This window comes from Nansenia antarctica, assembly GCF_963989245.1.
Source record: "Nansenia antarctica genome assembly, chromosome: 3".
In the NCBI taxonomy this organism is placed as follows: Eukaryota; Metazoa; Chordata; class Actinopteri; order Argentiniformes; family Microstomatidae; genus Nansenia; species Nansenia antarctica.
This window is the reverse complement of record NC_137688.1, coordinates 59,500,261-59,521,530: the sequence shown is the minus strand read 5'-3', so window position 1 is coordinate 59,521,530 and position 21,270 is coordinate 59,500,261. Positions and strand designations below refer to the sequence as shown.

The following is a 21,270-nucleotide window of genomic DNA, read 5'->3' as shown; positions in this document are numbered from 1 at the left end:
CATGTATAATAGAATTCTGATGGAATGGAATTCATCACTCATTCTTCCTTCTACGATAGGAATTTCAGGTCCAGGTGGGAGCTCCTCACATGAAGCTCCTCAGTGGTCTGTGCTTTTTAACGGGGTAATATGATGCACCACAGTAGAATAGAAGAACACTTACTGTATGGTAATGTGTGTGTGTGTGTGTGTGTGTGTGTGTGTCTGTGTGTGTGTGTGTGTGTGTGTGCGTAGGCTTGTCTGTGCACTTGTCTGTGCACATGTGCATGTGTCCTTTGAATGATACACTGTAGACTTTCTAATGCTCAGTGGTGGGGTAGCAGAGAGGTGTACTGTATGTACTGTATGTACTGACGTGACTCCAAACGTGCTCCTTCTGCTCCCGCCAGTCCGGAGCGTCCGGCCCGGCCTCACCTCCACTCGCCAGCCCTCAGCCCTGTGGGTCAGACACAGTTTAATTGGGGCCTGTTAAATATTCATGGAGATCCTGCCCAGATAATTGTAGTTATGTGAATAAATGTGAGGTCTGACGAGCTCCATAAATCACAATGAGATTCACAATAGGTCAGGTGTCAGTGGGCGTATGCGGGGGACCATTTACAGAGGGATTTGAAGATGTAATGGCAATTAGCGTATTTAAGTACTGTACCTGTCCATGACTTCCAAGGCTCCCCTGTGGTGGAATTGTGTGAGTAACAACCCCAGTTCTAGGAGTATGACAACACATTACACTTTACCCCAATTTATGTTTTGATTGTTTTCGTGCTCAACAGCAGTGGCTGAGTGGGGTTGTGTTGTGTGATTGTTTAAAAGGTCTGTGTTGATGATGCCCTATAGAAGGTCACAAGCAAAAGGGGATGGTAGGGAGGTGTTTTATTGCCAGTATTTTTGGCCAACTGCCTCTCTCACACAGCCTCTTGAAAAGACTGTATGACTGGAAGTTGGGCAATAAAAAGTACCCCAGTCAGTCCCCTTTCTTTTCTATGTATAGCCTACAACTCTAAGAGAAAGACTTCAGCAGAGCACTGATCTCTCCTCTATTCTGTTAAATCAAGCATGCTCCACTAGCAATAATGTAACTAGTCCCAAGCCCAAAAAACTGTTATTAAAACTGGGTGCTGCTTTCCTGAAGCAGCTGGACTTTCTATTCATTTTCAGAGGTCTGAGAGAGAGAGAGCGAGAGAGCGAGAGAGAGAGAGAGAGAGAGAGAGAGAGAGAGAGAGAGAGAGAGAGAGAGAGAGAGAGCGAGAGAGAGAGAGAGAGAGAGAGAGAGAGAGAGAGAGAGAGAGAGAGAGAGAGGCAGCTGGAGTTCTCAAACCTGCTGAGTTTGTGTTCATCATATCTCTCAGCATAACGTGGGGCACATAGGTCAACTATGGGAACAGAAAGCCAATATGCTCCTGCATCCTGTGCAATATAAACTGTGAGAGAAATGTTCTGAATCAGCTTGAATGAGCAACTGTGGACAGAGGTGTTGCCAGGGTGTGTGTGTCTGTGTGTCTGTGTGTGTGTGTGTGTGTGTGTGTGTGTGTGTGCGTGCGCGTGCACGTGTTAACACATTCTGTCGCACACATTGTCAGATCTAATAAACAATATTTCTGTGAAATATGTTCTCGTGCTATTAGTGAATTGCATGTTGATTACATCATGCCAGCCAAGCAGCTAAAGCTATCACCTCTACTTTAGAGGCACATTGAACATGCTGATACTAAAAATCCAAAGAGACTTAAGTGCCTGTAAGCCCATCCAAACATGTCCATAAACTATAGACACAACTTTGTATAATCTGTCTTGATGAGGAACCAGAGAAGGATCTCTCTCATTAGTAACGGTCAGCGTTTGAGGGATGCAGTGACCTATCTAGCCTATGAGATGCCAAGTGCATGTTCATAAGGGAATTGAACTGGAATGAACTATACCCCCCTGCAGGTCATAAGCTGTGTCTGTTTGGGTTCACACAGCAATGGTGCAGAATGTGTTATCATTCAATGAATGAGTCATATAAAGATTTTTATTTCACTTTCAAAAAACCTTTATGTGGTTAATCCGAGTTTTAATCTGTCAAGTCAAACAGTATGCACTCATTCCAAATGGAGATCCGTGTGTGTTGTGGTTGTGGTAGACAGCATATAAGCTGTGGGTGCAGCGCGGGCGTTGATTACACAGGGTTTGGGAGCTCAGATCCAGTCAGAGGCCAGTGAGGGAACACTTGTGCGTCTGTGCCGCTGTGCGTTATCAGTTAATGAAGTCCACGGTACACTGTGGAGATAAGGTCCCTCTGCCCTTCCTCCGTCTGCACTCTCTCTCCCCCCACAGCAGTGCTCATTAGCTGGCTGTGTAATCCCCAGGGAGGGCTGGGTGAGACAGTGGGCAACGGCACAACACAGAGGAACCGTGCGCACACACACACACACACGCACACATGCACACACACAAATACACACACAAGCACACACACATACAGACACACACACACACACACACACACACACACACACACACACATACAGACACACACACACACACACATACACACAAATACACACACATGCACACAAATACACACACACACACACACACACACACAAATACACACACATGCACACACTCACACACACACACACACACACACACACACACACACTCTAACACTAACACAAACACCAAAGCCAGATTGGGCTCTCATGGCCGTGAGACTGGTGGGGCCCATTGAGCTTTAATTATAGATGGTGTCTGAAGTGCTAAGCTATTGGCAGGTTCACAATACAGCCTTGCCTGAGGCATTGGTCATGTTGATGTTTTTGTGTTTTGTGTATTCAGACCACTAAGGGTATTTATTTCCCCAAGACTTGAGAATGGTGTGCAGATACTAATTCTCTTTTGTTTACCATTAGTTCCAAACAATCCCCACATTGTAAAAAGCATTACAAATGAGGTGGATACGCAATGATAGAAACACCGTCTTAGGTATGGTGTAAATGAACATGAAGTAGCAGCACTGCACTTCTGGGATCCATGAAGTTGGAAGAGATGATGTATTATTCAACGATAAACACTTTCTCAACAGCCCCCCTAAAATCGCCTGCAGCGATTACATGATGCCCTGAAAAGAAAGCATGTGTCTTGAATTGTCTCATAAAGCATGTCTTTTAATGTCTGCGTTAACCTGTGTCCAGACTCCGACGCCGTGATTCCATTCATGTTCATTATGTAGTCCGTCCATGGACACTCTTGCCTTTGAGCTGCACGGGTCAATTCCTGTCGGTGGGAGATCCAAAATATTCTCCCCTCAGTGTTATGATTAATATGAGCAACGCCACATAAAACCCCTTTGAATAGAGAACCCAGTCCCAGTCATTGTCCTTTCCTTTGAAAAAAAATTCCCAAAGGAAGCTTTCTTCTGCTTTAGGTAGCACCACCAGCTGGCATGGACACAGTCACTGCATCTCCACATGCCTGCTGCATGCGTTCAGACGCTTTTTCATCTCTCTCTCTCCTCTCCCCGCCTGGCAGGTGCACTAATGTGTGTCCTGAAAACGGAGGCCGTCGCAGGAAGTGACAGGAAGTGAAGCCTAATTAGCTGTAGCAGACAGGCAGGTACCTGCTGAGGCAGCCAGCCTGCAGATCCACCGCTCACTCGTGTCAGGGAGGGAGGGAGGAGGAAATATGGACACTTACCCACCCTGGATCCATCTAAGACTGAGATGTTTGTTTCTTTCACATGTGAGATCGTTCAGATGGGATGATTGCTGTGTGATATGCCTGCTGATGTTGTGATATTTAAGTCATTAGCATTTCCATGTCAACATTTCGAACGAGATTGATGTCGCGTTGGGGAGTCTGTAACGTAAACAACAAGCAAATCAAATGAATGATTTTGTTTTTAAAAGAAAAAAAACTACACACTACATCTTGAAAGAGGTTCATTTTGGCACGCAATGTATGTATGTATGTATTTTTTTATTTTTATTTTTTACAAATACGGCTCTTTAAAATGAATACAACGTCTCTAAGACATCACCTGAGTAGGCTCATTTCCACACATGCATCTCATTACTGACCAAAGGTCAATGTTTACCTCCGCCCCATCTGTTTCCTCTCAGTATCTAGCAATTGGTATTGATTTCAGTCGACTTGGAGTAAAAAGGTATAACAGGCAACACGCATAAATTGCTAAGGCTAGAGTTACAACATAACAAATTAGCTTCAGAAAATCAGAGTAGTCAGCATAACAGATGCTGAATGCACGGTATCTGTTCTCATTATTCCTGTTCACTTGAGATAAAATAGCCGGGCAATCACAGAGAGCAAATCATCAGGAGGGGAATCAATAGCAACAGCCCATGTTTATGAATGTTTTATTGTTTTCAAACCTCCAGTGTAGTCTCGCGTGCAACTGGTAAGGTGTGTTATTGATAACTGTCATTCTGTGAAGTACCGGTAATGGCTCTTCATTTTCCTTTAGGAAACAGGCACTCAGTGTGAGCGTGGTGTATTATGGTGGAACAAAGCAGTAGAGATACTTAACAGTGTTTGATGATGCGTATGTGGTCTACGGAACAATGTCGCTTGTTGTTTTCCTATCTACGGACGTTACACAGAGCCCTATCTCGGGTCTCTCGTTTATCATTAGCGAGTCAACAAGTTAGGTCACACTAACGGCTGTGTAGCTTGTTGTGTGCTTAGGCGAACGGAGAGAGGATGGCGGTTGAGAAACATGATCATGGAGCAGCCGCCAGCAGTCTACACAGACCAGGCCAATCTGCGGACAGGGCCACAGGAGAGATGGATGGAAGGCCTGGGTGTTCATATCACAGATCCAATCTCACTTCCTCCTGTGCACCCGAGCAATAAGCCCGCTGTCACACTGCATCTCGTCGCAAATCTAACCTGTGTCCCTGGCCCCAATCCCCGCCTCTACACCCCCCCACTGACATCAGTCAGACTAGCTCAGGGCAGGGGCCTTTGAAACGGATCACTGACTAGGGCCATGTTTCTGCCCGAAAAGGAGGATGGAGACTTCACCTCACCGTAGCCCAGGGGTTAGACCGGCCCCATCTGCTCTAAGACAATGAGACAGGTGAGTCAGCCAGGGCTTCCCAGGTGCTGCTTGTCCTCCAGGTTTGTTTATATTAGGACAGTCACGGCCAGCCTGGGCACGCATAGACATACATTAGCAGTCAGGTATGTAGATGAGGACCAGGGGATAGAGAGCTCTTCACCTTGCTCGCTTTTCTTCTCAACACACCTTCGCCACAGTTCTCTCTTACTCACAGATAAGACTAACCTCCCACTGAGCTGAGAGGAATTCTACAGGCAGTCTACAGTCAAGTATCAGTCAGCGGCGTCTTCAAATGGGTGGTAGATGACGGGTGACGACCGAACACATGTAATGTGATCAATACCAGCGAGGAAGAGTTGGCCCCGGCTCATCCTACAGAGGTCAATTGGCAACATGAACTCAATTAAAAGGGTTGGAGCCGAAAAGTCAAACACTATTTAGATACAGTACATGCACTATGAAGGCAATGCGCCGGACTATAGGAAATATCCAGACGTATCGGCAGTAATGGGATTGTCCTGTGTCACTTAGAGACAGAGAGAGAGGATGCTTAATCAAGTGAAACAGGAAGATCTATAACGTTCCAATTGCTCCTGCCAGCCATGTGATTTCTGATCCGTGGACATTTGGAATGAAAGTGCTTACATCGAGTCCATACATGGCTCTGTAGGTTTATAGCCATTCTTTTATGCTGCATGCCTCTTAATGAATCTATCAAGAGCTAATTACATGTACTGCCAAATGGTAATTATTTGCAGATGACATATTCCAAATGAGTTATAATGAGTCCACGTAAACAGGCATTAAATTATCACCAAACAAAACACTTTCCATACACCATATTTGCTATTCAAAGCGTGGATTTAATCCACATTTAATTAATTTAATTGTTCCTTGAGCCAGTACACATGCTCACAAAACAACCAATTGTGCATAAATAAAAGAAGCTAGCGATGAGGCGGTGAAAACAGCGGCTACGGCGGATCTAGAACATCGCTTGGCTCGGTGCTAATGAGAGGCTGCCACCGGGGGCCTTAGCGTTTGGCGAGTGTGTGTCAGACACATGATTGTCCCCCGGCCTCTCCACTGCACAGGCATCATCCCTGCTCTTGTCATTCATCCCCGGACGTGCGTCTGTCCTGTTTACACAAACCCCACTGCCACAATGGGCCTCCTTTGTGCTGTTGATGGGCACTCAACCATGCCAACCGTTGAGTAAGCTTCAATTAGCAAAGTTACAGTGTTTTAATGAACGTCCTTTATGACCTTCAGTCTGGGCCCATTCTGCTGCAATTAAAGTGTGTCTGATGGGGAGCCCGGGGGTGTGTCGTAATACTGTGTTTGTGCGTGTAGTATGAGAGTGTGTGCGTGTGTGTGTGTGCACATGTGTGTTTAAATGTGTGCATGTGTGTGGTGGGTATGTGACCGTGTGTGTGTGTGTGCACATGTGTGTGTGTGTTTGGGGGGCAGGGGGGGGGGAGTGACAGTTTTTGTTCACAGACTGATAAATGGCTGTAATTCTGGGAGATAAAGGGAAGTGGTGATGGTGGGAGGAGGGGGCGGGGGAGGGTGGGCTGGACGGACGGATAGAATGGGCTTCCTCCTCTCCTAGCTCTCCTCTAGGCTCTCGACATGATGTCTCTGAATCCATCCCCTGGCCTCCTGCAGTCAGAGGAGCTCTAATTATTTCTCCTCTTGTCTGCCTCCTCCTCCCCTGCTGCCCCAGATAGCCCATCCCATTGTCCCCTGGTGTGATTGGCCCCTTCCGCTGTGTCATGGGGAGCTGGCTGTGTGTAGATCAGGGATAAGGAGACAGAGTCGGGCTGTAGCAAATCAACTTTTCCAGAAGCCCTCCCAGGGGAGAGGGAGATAGAGTAATTCCGTTTTTTCCGATACCCAATACGACAACGGATGTGTGGTTGAAGGGAGGTAGGAGGATAGACCAGAAAATAAAAACACATTGATCTAAAGAGCTAATAGTTCTGCTATCGCGGACAGGGGGGGCATTGAAAAAGTAATAAAAAATGAAACATCTCCACCCTGATTGAAATGGATTGGTGGGCAGGCTGTGTCGTCGGGTTCCTGGTCACCTCTGAGGGTAAGGGGAGTGTGGGGGTCTGTCTTTGCCATGATGGGACTGTCAATGCTGGGGCCGGTGTGTGTAGGAGACAGGAGGGGAACGCCTTTGACTGGAGCCATCTGATGGCCTGGGGGTCTGGGGACCGCTGAACTGGCCGTTGAAGCGCTTGGTTTTTGTTGTACCAATTATATCTGTTCATTTCTCCTCTGCTTGATAAGCTAAAGCTTGATAAGTTTGCGCAGCTCGCCGTATAACACAGCTGTACCCGTCCCCAGAGTAGGTCAGGAGGTCAGCCGGGGTCCCTCCTAATGGCCGCAGTGCCCGCTGGGGTGTATGGATGAATTAGGATGAGCAGATTAAACTTTGACCTGAGATGATGTTTCCGGCTTGACAGCTTGAGCATAGCCAGCGCTGAGGAGTGGAGCGTATTGTCGTCATTTGAGTGACAGTTATCATCATTAATACTTTCAGGCAATTGCGCCTAATAGCAGGGCAAACGAGGACTCTCTCCCAGATTGACTTTGAGAGCATTTGTGCTGTGAGGATATACAGTAAGACCAACAAAAGTCAAACCGTTTAGAGAAAGGGAAACAAAACACATTCACGGGGGAGCAACACAATTTCCCAGCCTTAATTGTTTGTAAAACGTTTGATTAAAAGCCTCACTAGGCTCAGTAGAAGCTAATGTCTTGTGGCTTGTTTTTGTTTTTTTCTTTCTATGGATTTTGCTGTCTGCTCTGCTGAAACACTTTTTGGCTGTTCTCAGACTGGGCGATCTCTAAAGGTGAGGTTTGGCAGAGGGAAATGCAGCAAAGACACATTTTCGTCCTAGTAGCCTAACCAGTCAGCCAGTCATTTCCTCCTCAGTCTTTCACGTGACCCTTATGTGGGCTATTTTTCAGAACGGCCATGTTGGACACGTCCTCCGTATCGAGTATAGATTAGATTAGATTAGATTGGATTAGATTAGATTCACTTTATTGTCATTACATAGTACAAGACAATGCAACGAAATGATTGTGCGTCTAACCAGAAGTGCAACAAATAGCAATTATATTGCAGTGATAAGTAGCAGTATTTACAGCAGTATTTACAGCAATCTATACAGTAAAGTGCAAATGGTATGTCATACAATGTCATACAATGGTGTATGGCAGGGGTCGGCAATAGGCGGCCCGCGGGCCATTGCTGGCCCATCACCAATAATATTTGGCCCAGCAGATTATTTTGAGAATCCACTTTTCTTTTTTTCTTCTTTTTTTACAATATCGGACCGACAGTCCCACATATAGCGCCTATAATGTCCGAATAGAGAATCTACCTCCACCTGAATAATGCTTATTGTACTTTTATCCATGTTGAGAGTGAATGACACAGGGACAGACAATCAGGCAGCGGGGTGCACCGAAGCGCACTGACGCTGAACCCCTCATAGTGAATCATAAGTAGGTGGACAACGTGTAGTGCTGAAATAGCCGTGTGTGGTTTGAAAAAAATAACACCAGCTCAGTAAATAATTCAAACGTAATGTTTACGTATATGTGACTGCAACACACATATGAACAGTAACAAAGCAAATTCAGTTTAATATTCTGAAAAACATCAGCGAAAAAAATAAAAAAATAAAAATAATCCGCTTGATTATGCGAGGGGTGGTGGTGCATAGGCCTATGCTCCTGAAACGACAGAGCAAACACGCTATTAGGGATAATAATTACAATGAGCCATTCATTCAAAATATACAAAATACAATTAGGTTATTAAATACAATAACGACAGGCTTGGTACTCACTTAATGTGAAAAGTGGCATCTCCCATCGGTCAGTATTTGCTTATATGGACGTCACTTTAATCCGGCAGTTCTCAAGGTTTTTATGCTTCAATCGATTCCTCTCGTGCGTCTTTATCACATTCATTGACGAAAAGGACGACTCGCATGTATAGAAAGGGAACATTGTGAGCACGTAAAATGTGAGTCTCACAACGACTTTGCATTGATGAAACCAGGTAGGATGAACGTATAGTTCACTGTCCATTCCTCTTTAAATGCCCTGTTTTCTGTCAACTTTCCTCTTTAGACCTTTGGAGAGTGACATGATGTTTCTCTTGCTAGCTAGCAGGTTAAATGTTTAGCTAACTTCACCCGGCACGCAAACAACCAATCCAATAATAATGTGACCTTGTCTGGGAGGAGGGGGGAATAATTATCAGAATAAAAGTATGTTAAATAATGATTAGAATAAGTTAGGCTGCGCTACATCGTCAGTCCACACATTTATTATTCAAAAATATGGAAAAGGGTGAAACTACGTTTCAACGTTGTTGAGAATCACAACACAAACTCGCTAGTCAAGCCAAAATACTGCAACGTAATGGATTGGACTGCTACCTAGTTAACTAGAACACTACTTTACATTGTTAGCAGGCTCACAAAACAAGCTGTGTTAGTTTACTAGCGATGTGTACATCTCTCGAAAGAAAAGTCAAAGCATTAGAACGTGTCACATTTTTAAACAATCAATTACTTAAATTAGCCTTTGATTAGGTTCGGGCCCGCCATCTAGTGGCAATTTTTTTTGGGGCCCGAAGCCAAACTTAATTGCCGACCCCTGGTGTATGGCGTATGTCATACAATGGTGACTGGATGTATATGTGCAGTGGTATATATAAATTGAGATTATATACAATGTGCAATTGTACAGGCTATGATACATATGTGATAAATATGTTGTATATAGTGAAGTATACAAAGATGCAAAAATACAGGCTGTGGGCTATGATACACAGGGATGGGCTATGTACAGCATGATCTACACAGAACACAACTGTAATGGTCAGTGAGACAGTGTAGAGTTTAGAGTCAAAAGTCTGACAGCTGTGGGGAAGAAGCTGTTGGTGGTCCTGTTGGTTCTGCCCAACCCACGTACTGTAGCCCATTTGACTGACAGCACCCTTGGATGGCATGTCTCGCCAGGAGAAGAGATTAATCTTCGGCCCCACTCCCACGTAAATCAGGCCAAAAAATCAATGAAGAGATGTGGAACAAGTATCTTACACAGTAATTGGACATAATACAAAACATTTCTCATGCTCGCTTTTTGGGGGGTGGATGAGAGCTGGAAAATAAGCCCTTTCAATCAACCTCCATCAGAAGAGTAATTTACTTTCGCTTTCATGTCAATTTGTGAATCAACTCACATAGCCCTCCTCGCATGCTGGAAGCGAGATAGGGAGAAGTCGAGAGGGCAGACGGGACATGACTGAAGGACACAGCCAGGGATAGCATGTTTATGCTGCTGCTGTCTGTACATCCCCATCTATATAAGCTACCTAGCTTTATACATTATGTAGGATGGTATGCTGAAGATAATACATGTCTCGTAAAGCCTGCTGCCATCTCTGTTGCCTTTAACCTTGAACTGACAGCAGCCGCTGTGTGGTCTCTCCCTGCCCCCTGATTACTACTCTGCGTACTGGGGAGATTACCTGTGGGCCTCTCTCTCTCTCTACACATGCACACACAGGCACACTCGTGCTCAAATGCACATGCACACGAACAAGCACACACATAGGCACACTCACACAAACGGGTACACTCACATACTCAGACACAGTTACGGCCACACACACACACACACACACACACACACGCTCACACACAGACACACAGGAGAGATGTCAACGCTCACTTGTCTACAAGAATCTTTGCACACAGCTCACTCGTTACGACGCGTGTCTTTCTCCGAGAGAGCTCAAAGAGCATCATGTGACAGGGGCGTTGGGACAGGACAAGAGACACTGGCCGTAGAGCATCATGTGACAGGGGCGTTGGGACAGGACAAGAGACACTGGCCGTAGAGGCGTCATACAGTATGTGATGTTTCAGGGTGACAGATACAGTATGTCACAAGTCCCTAAGTGGCATACAGCCTGGAGTGCGTCATCAGTCCCTATGAGGAAGATGAGGCTGTACTCTCCTATCCATCCATGCTATCCATCCATGCTATCCATGCTATCCATCCATGCATGGAGATTGGAAAACACGAGAACAGAAAAGGAAAATGTTTCCTTCAAATAGTGTCCCCTGTTTTCATTACAACACAGCAGCCTAGCAGATGTTTTCAACTGGAATACCTGTGCAGCATACATTAAACAGCGTGTGGTTATTCTTAACGATCCTTTATTGAATTCTGGAGTGGAAATCTGCCGTGGAAGGGTGAGACACCTCATCTTCCATTTCCATTCCGTCCCCTCAAACAGAACAACAATATATTATCCGCTATTTCATTGCATACAGTGTATTCATAACGTGCCGAGAGCCCGCCCGACATGCAAAGTACGTGTCACCTGTGAGTAAGCCAGTTGATAATTATTGATTGTGTCTTTTCATGCATGGGGTAATTTCGCTGTCCTCATTTGCATGCTGCCTAGAGATAATAATAGCCATGTCAGATCTCATGGCTGGGGTCCACTGTAATAGCCCTGTGCTGTACAATAGAGGATTTAATATGTGACATGTTCATATTTCCCAGCCTGGGAGGCGGAGACACCATCCCAATCATACAATCAGCCTTTCTGACACAAAATAGTAATTTGATTTGATAAAGGGCACTACATGAATTTCAAATAGCATATCACCCACCTAGACTCAATCGGTTTCTTTTGAGGCTGTCTCTGTCACTGCCATAATGCCTATTGGAGAAAATGTATTGGAGAGAATGTCATCCAATGTGTCTGTCTGTTTGGATGAGAGAAGAGAATGTGTTCTAAATCTGATAACTGACAAATACAGTATAGTGTAGCGGTAGCAGTGGCTGTGGTGGTAATAGTGGTAATAGTGGTGGTAATAATAAAATAAAAAAAGTATAATACCCATAGTAGAATAGCTGTATTGATGTATATGTATATTTAGAGGAGTGAGGTTTAGAAGTGTTTTCAGTCTACTGTTGTTGTATAAATTCTTTTTTTTTTAAACACTTTTAAACCACACTACTACAATATAAACATCATGTATGTACATATATTTCTAATTCTATTATTGTTATTCATTCACACAAGCCCCACTTTTGACTGTAAAGACAACAAAAAATAATTGCCATGTGATAAATATTGATATTGGTAATCCCTTTTCATTACCTCCTTTAAATGATGACAGATAGCGCAGGACAGATTTTGGAGATGTCACAACTAATAACTCAGCAAAGTGATTCATCATCCATAATGCAGCATGCCGAGGAGGCCCTCTCTCCTAAGGAGGAATATTTAAACGGGAATACGGCTCAGTCTCTGCACTTAAATAAATGATCCACAGCCTGAAGGAAGTCTCATTCCCAGACTTTCCCAATGTGTTATTCCAACAACACTCGCGTTTGAAGCACCAGATCCTGGCTTTCTGGACACATTACCAATATCTCATCGCAACTTTAATACTTGACGCTGTCATCCCAATTTCGATTTTTTTTTGATGTGTGTTTTTCTTGTGGTGTAGGCGAGGGGTTAAGTAAATGAAAATAAATATTCATAAAGTTGTTTCATGTGCTTTGCTGTCAGCGAAGAGATGCACAGTTTACCATATCAAAACCATCATATAATTAGTATTCCGAAATCTCTGTGTTTTCACAACATGATAATGAAAGAGACTTGTGTAGGCTTTGTGCTTTTTGTTGAGACTTTGCGGCGCATACTTTAACAGAGTACTTACTGATACATACTGTAGCATTGTAATGGCTGGCCGCTTTGCACTGATTTTCGAGGTGTTGTATTAAAAGACGGCGAGAGGCAGTAAGGTGAGAGGCTTTATGGAGGACTAACTTCTAACCCCCTCTCTAAACCCTGTAGGTGCTTGCAGCTGCACACTCTGAAACGCTGGAGTCCTTAAATTAGGGGAGTGTGATTCAGGCTTTAGTGAGGTCCCTCTCATGTTTGAACAGGGGAACTCCCTCCCCCTACAGCCCATTGTATGAGGCCTAATAGGCACAGATGTTCCTTAGCCTCATTCAAAAATGACTGCCTGCCTGTGTGTGTGTGTGTGTGTGTGTGTGTGTGTGTGTGTGTGTGTGTGTGTGCGTGCGTGCGTGCCTGCCTGCCTGCCTGCGTGCGTGTGCGTGTGTGTGTGATCCTGAATCTTTGCTCCCTCCGAGGAGAGCATTTCCTCCCTGTATCAAATATATATATATTTTTTTTAGTTTTTAATGATTGATGTGGTATGAGGGGGTTGTGCGGAACTTGGAGGCTATGATGAGTGAAAGGGTGTAAGATTAAGAGCTTCAACAGGGGTTTTCCCCCCTTTTGGCCCTAGAGCCAAGCAGCAGTGGAATTGCCTCTGGTGTGTTAGATCTGGACTATGGGGAGCTATGCCTACCTATTAGCACAGGGAGTGACAACCACTGACCCTGCGCCTGGGTGCTGAGGGAAGCCAAAAACACAGCACAGAAATCAATACAGCCGTAGTCGTACAGTCTATTATATTTTGTGTTTAGTATGCAATAGTGTCAGTCCATCTCTGAGCATAGACAGGAAAAAAAAGACTGGTCTACTCAGATTGGTTTGATAACTAAGGTAATGCAAATCCCTCTTTGGGGATTTGACCCTATTACTTAAGGATTGTAGAATCCTGCCTCATTATGCGTTCTTACTGTCCATCAAACAGCCACACAGTCATTACTGCTGAAGCATCCTAAAGATAAGGCCCAGATTCTCACCTCTTGTAGACATGTCAACACTCATCAGGCTCATTAGCACACAAGAACTGAAATTAGGGAGCCGAGATACAATCTGGAGATGGACGCCAGGAGGCACTGTGTGTGTGTGTGTGTGTGTGTGTGTGTGTGTGTGTGTGTGCGTGTGTGTGCGTGTGTGTGCGTGTGTGTGCGTGTGTGTGCCTGTGTGTGTGTGTGTGCGTGTGTGTGTGTGTGCGTGTGTGCGTGCGTGCGTGCGTGCGTGTTTGAGTGTGTGTGTTTGTTTATGTGCTTGTACTCGCTTGTGTGCGCGCGTGTGTTTGTGTGTGTGTACCTGTGTGTGTGCCTGTGTGTGTGTTTGAGTGTGTGTGTTTGTTTATGTGCGTGTACTCGCTTGTGTGTCTGTGTGTCTGTGTGTGTGTGCACCTGCGCGCGTGCGTGTGTGTGTGTGTGTGCGTGCGTGCGTGTGTGTGTGTTCCCTAAGGCAAGGCTAAGCCCAAACATAAACAAACCATGCTTTATGTCTCAACCCTGACCTGACCTTTAGGATTTAGGTTCATTGGGACGGGGGAGTGAATACCCCATCACACTGAGCAGCGCCTCACTACCCCAGTCCCCAGCCCCGCTGTCCCAACAGCAACCAGGCAACTGGCCTCAGATTTACTGCCACTCTTTTGAGGTAGATGGAGTCATCATTCTTGTCCCTCCCTGTTTCCATGACAAAATAATGAGGCTATATCACATGATGTTTCAGATATGGTTTATGTCATGTCCTTCCCTTTGACTGTACGACGGAGAGACAGCCTGTGTCGCGGTGGGTGAAAGATCTCGTAATAGAGTTGAGAGCTCGACCGGTTGTTATTGCTTTGTGTTTACCGGTAAGTGTGAGAGGGTGATTATTCCTGCATTCTTGCCAGTAGTCCAGCCTTATCTCAGTGACCTGGCAAATCTTGGCTAAGTGACCATTGTTTTGATAAGATAGCCTCTTGGCTTTGTGAGTTTGAGGGAGCACTTTCCCACGCTGAGCTCTCTCACTGGAATATTTGGCTTATCATGTGTTAAGGGCCGGACACTGAACTCACTCCAGGTGGAAAGAACTACCGCCTCTTCCCAGTGGATATGCTCACCTGTCAGTCAAAGACCTAACAATGACTGACATTGGTGTAGTTGCTCGTACAGCCAATAGGTGTCACACTACACAGCCCAGCGAAAGAGTGAGAGGGTGTGTGTTTGTGTGTGTGTGTGTGTGTGTGTGTGTGTATGTATTTGTAAGCCTATGATTGTGAGTATACGTGTGCCTGTGCACATGAACATCCGTGTGTACGTGACCTTAAAATAATAATAATAATAATCCTGTCACGGAGGCTGTTTGGTATGCAGGCTCCAGTCTGGCAGAGTTGAGCGCACACCCGTAAGTGTCTGTCTGTGTTTAATCAAGATTAAATAAGAGGCGAATCACAGCCACGTCAGAGTCAATGATGTCCTGACAGCTCTAATGAATGACAGCTGTACAGTACGCCGGGGCCCTCCTGCATCTCCCCATAAATCATGTCTCTCCTGTGTCCACTCTGACCTCCAGGAGTTCGCCTCAGTAGCTGAGGGAGACATCCCTCACAAGACAAAACAAATTACATTACCCCCCATATACGCAGCCACAGCCGCGCTCGGCCACACTACAGTCTAGTATGTCCCTCCCTGCTTTTCTCACATTCTGCTCTCCTCTTTTCTCTCTCGTTCACAGTTGCCTCATTGAACACACAAATCACACGGTTTGTGTGTGAAAGGTGTACATTGTGATGAGTGATACTCAAAGAGAGAGAGAATGGGTAAACAGATAGCTTTTTTCCCTCCCCTCTCTCACTCTCTCTCTTTCTCTCTCTTTCTCTCTTTCTCTCTTTCTCTCACTTGCTCTCTCTCTCTCTCTCTCCTTTCTCTGTGCAGTCACAGGGGCTGAATCAATACACAATGCCATCATTTCTTTAAATTGCATGAACTGGCTGCCACTGACCCTCTCCGCCGTCCTGTCGACCAGCAGCCGCTTCAAACAACAATCACAAACCCATCCAGCAGTAATCTAGAAAAGAACCCCCCCCCCCCCCCCCCCCAGAGAAAGTAAGGAAGTGGAGAGGCAAAGCAGGATAGAATGAGGTGGAGAGGGAAAGAGGAGAGATGGAGGGGGTGAGAGAGAGAGAGAGAGGGGGGGGTGGAGAGAGAGTGGATGTTATGCATACAGATTGCCTGAGTTTAATAACCAGGCCAACTGAAAGATATTTTCTCTGTTGATTGCACAGGGTCCCTCGTGGGTCCATGTGGAGTGCGTCTGAGACATTAACTTTCCATGAGCGGTGGGGTGCGAACAGACACTGAGAGGTTTCCAGAGTTTAAATGCTTTCTTTGAAATATAAATTTAGCAGTTGTTCTTTCACCTTCAGTCCCTGCGGGTCCGGATGATTCCCTGCTTATACACGGCCAGTCGGCCATGCAAACAAAGCTCAGGCACAGAAACATGGCTGTACTGTAGGGTGCGGCTCCCGGTGAATTGAAAAAATCGATTGTTCATTTATCTGTCCATCTACTGTGTGGGTTTTCATCACCCTTTTCCCCCCTAGAAGCCTTTGGTTTCATACCGCAACATGGTAGAAGTGGCATTAATGTATTCTATTGATTTAAAGGCTGGGGGGGGGGGGGGGGGGGGTATTGGAAGTTTCATTCCAAGGTAGTGCTCATCATAAAAGGTTGTTGTTAAAGCTTAGACACCATAACGTTTCCAACATGTCAATAACGTCGTCCAGCTCAATATACAGTATTTGACTGTCGATCTCCATTCGACCTCTATGACATCACACGGGCGGCTGGGATGTCAGGAGGATAACTCACAGTGTCAGCTCCCTGGCCACAATTATGACCGTACACATGCTCTGGGATCTGTCTGGCCCAGAGGCCTGGGGCTAAATTAATGTGTTCCCCAGGATCAGTGTGCAGATGGACAGGCCACAGAGACACGGGCTCCTGGAGGTGGAGGGACGGCTGCACTAACATCTGGTCAAACAGGACAACCTGTTCCGCTGAGGTTGGCGGAGGCTGGGAGACCTGGGGCTCGCCAACAGCCACGGCACACGAACAGATTGCAGCACCGGGGGTCCTCGGTAACCTTGGAGCAAAATGAGGGCACTGGAACATTTAAGAGAGGGGGAGAAGAGAGGGGGAGGAGGAGGAGGAGGAGGAGGAGGAGGAGGAGGAGGAGGAGGAAGACCGTCAGGAGCTTGTTTGGGTGTGCAATGTTGGAGATAGTGAGTTTGATGAGTCTCAAATTCTCGTACATACATTAGATATGGGCGTCTGTGTAATGCTTTCACAGCTTTAATCATATGGCAAGTTTCAATCCTAATGTCATCAGCTTTCTATCTCTTGTGAGGAAATTCCATAATATCCTTTTTTTCTTTTCTTATAGCTTGTTATTCTCTCTCTCTCTCTCTCTCTCTCTCTCTCTCTCTCTCTATATATATATATATATATATATATATATATATACATATTCTATATCTCCAAATGATAAAAGCTTTTGTCTACTGTTTTCCCGTGCTCTGTTCTAGTTTCTTGTTACCTATGTGATAAGGCTGGCAGCATATAAGAGATCTGTCAAGCAGAAATGTGCTGATGTCTGTGTGTTGCTATCAAGCTTTTCCCCACAGGTGCAGGTGCAATGGGAAATCTGTGGAAATATTGACGGATAGCATATTGGGAAAGGGGAGCGCTTTAATATTGCATGGCAGCGGTGTAGGTCACATGTTTGGTTTGGGGGTCAAACCTTAAGGGGACTAAACTGGATGACCCTGTAGATGAATCTGAGGTTTTCAAAATCGGTTTCATTTTTTAAAATATATATATATATATTCCATCAATCCCTTTCACTTCAAGTCAATAGGCTAATAATGAGCCACTCTGATCTTATATAATGCAGGGGCCTGTCAAAAGCAAGGTGCACTCAAGTGTCTCCAGCCTGAAAGCACATATAGATCTCTCTCTCTCTCTCTGCCTATCTCCCTCCCTCCTCTCTCCCTCGCTTCTTTCTCTCTCTCTCGCCCCCTCTGTCATGTGAAATAAAAGGTGTGCTCTCTCAGATCTGACTGCTGTCACAGACTCCGTACTCTACCTCGGGCTAACCCACACTCACAGAACCCAGGCGGCTCTCAGCCACTCTCAGTCCACCGCTACAGTATCACACACACCACTGCTGCAGAATACAGAATGCAGTCAGGAGAGTGGAAAGGATACATCATATCTTATTCTGTGCCAGTTGATAGCTCAAACTTTTCTGAATATTATTCAGTCATACCTGAATCCTATGCAGGATGAGGGTGATGTCCCTGGCTCTAGATCTATATTTGTCTTCATAATTGACTTTTGACGGCTTCAATCAAGGAATGTTCCACCAGTCGCTGTGGTGGCGACTTTAAAAAAAATGAAGCAGGCAATGTAAAACGTATCACAGCGTTGGGTAACTGGAAAAAAGGGCAAAGTCTAAGGAGTTTCTCGCCTTTCTCATTTGTTAAATGTTTGATAGGCTTTTATGAGATAAAAATGCTGCTCAGAGCAGTGTTGCGGTATTGACGTTACATTAGCTTGAATGATTTAGCATGGTAGATGCATATAATCTCGTTTCTTCTCCTCCTCTTTCCTACCTTTCTGGAGCATGAGTAAGTGCTTTGATTTAATCTTGGGTTTGATGTTTTGGAATTGAATACCACATTGCTGGGTAGCAGAATGAGCCTCTAGCAGTGCAACGCTGGTGAGAGAGCAGGCTCTATTTGTGAGTTTGACCTTTACTTTGGCATGTTAGGTTTATTGTGTGTGCCAGGAGGGGGAAACGGAAGGTGAATGTGGTATGTGTCAACTGTATGTGCATACAGTATAGGAGTAAATATATGTACATTTTGTTTCGACCTTTTTCTCATTTAGACATAATAAAACACGCAATGTTCACGCAATTCCTGTGTTCCATTCCACATGACCGTAGAGTGAATAATTCCTGGGTCAGAAGAACTAGATCACCCAGACACTGCAGTCTATACACTAGCGTTGTTTACATCTCCCTGAAACGTATGTGGTCTGGTCCAGTCATATCTGGATATCACCACGACCACAGAGAGAGTTCTTAATTCAGCCCGGCTTCCTGTGTTTTAGTGGTCTGTTTGACTGCTCTGGTAGAATACGAAACCTTTTTTCTGCTCCGGCAACAGAGGTCACAAGGACAGCCAATGAGCTTCGCCTTTGTGCCTCTCTTAAATGAAAGAGCAACAAACTAGGCCTTTGTCAGGTGGCCCCTCCCTCCCTCCCTCCCTCCCTCCTCCTCCTCCTCCTCCTGCCCTGCGGAGTGAGCTCAGACCTTCCCAGACTCCCCGACGGCCGGTACAGAGGGTCTGCACCCCCCTCACCCTTTGACCCTGGCGCTCAGAGAGAGCCACACAGGGAGAACAAACAGACATGTGATATACCTCCACAGGAACCCAACACAAGGCACCGCTCTGGTGCCTGAACACGCAGAACATGGAAGCTATGTAAGAAAGGTGTCTGTGTGTCGTCCTTTCTGTTTATAGCCAATGGCTTTTTCTTCTTCTTCTTCTGCACCAAATGCACTCTGTTTATGTAACAGTATCTGTCGTCGTATCCGAAGTAAAAACGAACGTAGTCTGTGATAGGGATGGATTGTGTCGTAACCATAACCAACTACCCTATGGGCTGCGATATAACACGAGATGGCTCTCAATATGTTATGATGCAGGTATGTTAGATGCACACTTTATTGTAGGTAGGAAGTACCGATGTGTGATATTGCCGCCCATAGAAAGAGCCATTCAAAAGACATCTATATCGATATAAGAGTGCTGCTGCTCCCACCAGACTATCATCACACTATATAGCAGCCCATCCCCCAGGTCTATACCATGTGGCCGTGCTGACACAATAGATCATACACACAGACATGTAATTAACGCTCGCACTACCCAAAATGATGTAATTTTTCACTCCAGCAAATTTGAAGATCACAATTCCGAACACAACCCTGCCCAGTAATTTAATGAAAGGTGTGGGCCAATGGCTTTTCTATTGATCCGAAAGAATTGATTGACTAATAGACAATCTGAGGGGCCTTTAGGACCACAATAGATGAGCCACAGGGGGTCCATTGAGTCTGGGGCTGGGGGGGGTGGGAGGGTCTCTATGGAGACCGGGAGGGGGGTCCGCGCACAGACCGGAGGGGTGTCTGTGTCACACAGTCCTTGACCTTGGCATCCAAGCGTCCCTCATTGACAGAGAATGAGAGTGGGGAAGCCTGAAATGGACCAAGGCTCAGATGGTCCCAATAATGGACACAGGGCCTTTCAAACCAGGGTCAGGGGTCAGGCTGAAAGGCTCCTATGGGGTAATGGAGGACCATTTTTAAACTGAGAATGACAAGAGGAAAAAGTAGAGGGGGCCCGCCTCATAACCAGAGAGAATAGAAGGAGGGTGAAGCGGTGGACCTGTTTCTGTAAGATAATAGAATTCTGTTATGTCGAAAACGGTGTGTGTGTGTGTGTGTATGTATGCAGGATTATTTGTACTGTTTGTGTGTGCCTGCTCCGTGTCATATGTAAATATATATGTGTGTATGTAACCCCACTGCCTCAGAGATGCACTACTGCATATTCAAGAACCAGTCAATCTCTTAAGGGATTGGGGCCAACAGTGGGGTCATAAGGGGGGATGGAGTCCTTGTTATCCCAGAGGACATTGTTCATGTGTTAAGTCCCCCTTAGGGTCAGTATCTATACAGCAGCTGCTGCCAGGAGCCATCGTAGTGGAGGGACACTGCACATTTATGTAGAGGTTACACATACGCACATACACACATCCAAGACATTCAGTATTTCTAGCATTATTTTTTTTGCCTTTTTGGTCATGGAAAAATGTGCTTTAAAAACAGGAAAATCCTTTTGCTCTCGATTATGTGTGAATATTGACATTCTGGCTATTTAAACAGACATTATCACACTCCCCTCCATATCTGTTGTCGGTCTTGGCTGAGTGACTGCTCCTCTACCTGCATATCCTCAGGTGAGCAGGGCGGTCAAGGATGAACCCCTCTCTAGCAATATGTGTTCTGAAGTGCTCTGGGGATTGGCGACACACTCCCGGTAATGTGTTTTGCGATGCCTCCGCTGTGTCCGCCCCAGGCTTTTCATTTCCAACCAGTCCATCACATTGGTTCTGGTCCATCCAGAAGATAGATGCCTCTTGTTGGCTTTAAAATAGAATAATGTATACATTATTCATGTGGTGCCAGCCCTAGAGGTGCTCATTAAACTTTACACGGCAAATGGGGGAAGACAGCCTCATATTAAATGTGTCTCTCCGCTCAAAGATGTCTCTGCATATCGATATTTGAGAGAGTTCGCTTTCTCGCCATG

At 45.5% G+C, this 21,270-nt stretch overlaps 2 protein-coding genes across 2 annotated transcripts in view; one reads left to right on the top strand and one right to left on the bottom strand.

Annotated features, from left to right (window-relative positions):
- Window positions 1–2,853, top strand: part of LOC308153133 (doublecortin domain-containing protein 2C-like) — a gene marked incomplete at both ends in the record, with an annotated part of 23,632 nt that extends 20,779 nt beyond the window's left edge. Inside the window, 2 exons of the mRNA XM_080526227.1 lie at window positions 390–442; window positions 2,821–2,853. Of these exons, the coding sequence (XP_080382353.1) occupies window positions 390–442; window positions 2,821–2,853 (86 nt within the window). The remainder of the gene's footprint in view (window positions 1–389; window positions 443–2,820) is intronic.
- The window catches only part of bpnt1 (bisphosphate nucleotidase 1), a 417,747-nt gene extending 408,777 nt beyond the window's left edge, over window positions 1–8,970 (bottom strand). The window contains exon 1 of the mRNA XM_080526479.1: window positions 8,935–8,970. Coding sequence (XP_080382605.1) covers window positions 8,935–8,953 — 19 coding nt within the window. The 5' untranslated portion in view covers window positions 8,954–8,970. The remainder of the gene's footprint in view (window positions 1–8,934) is intronic.
- Between the last annotated feature and the right edge of the window lie 12,300 nt (window positions 8,971–21,270).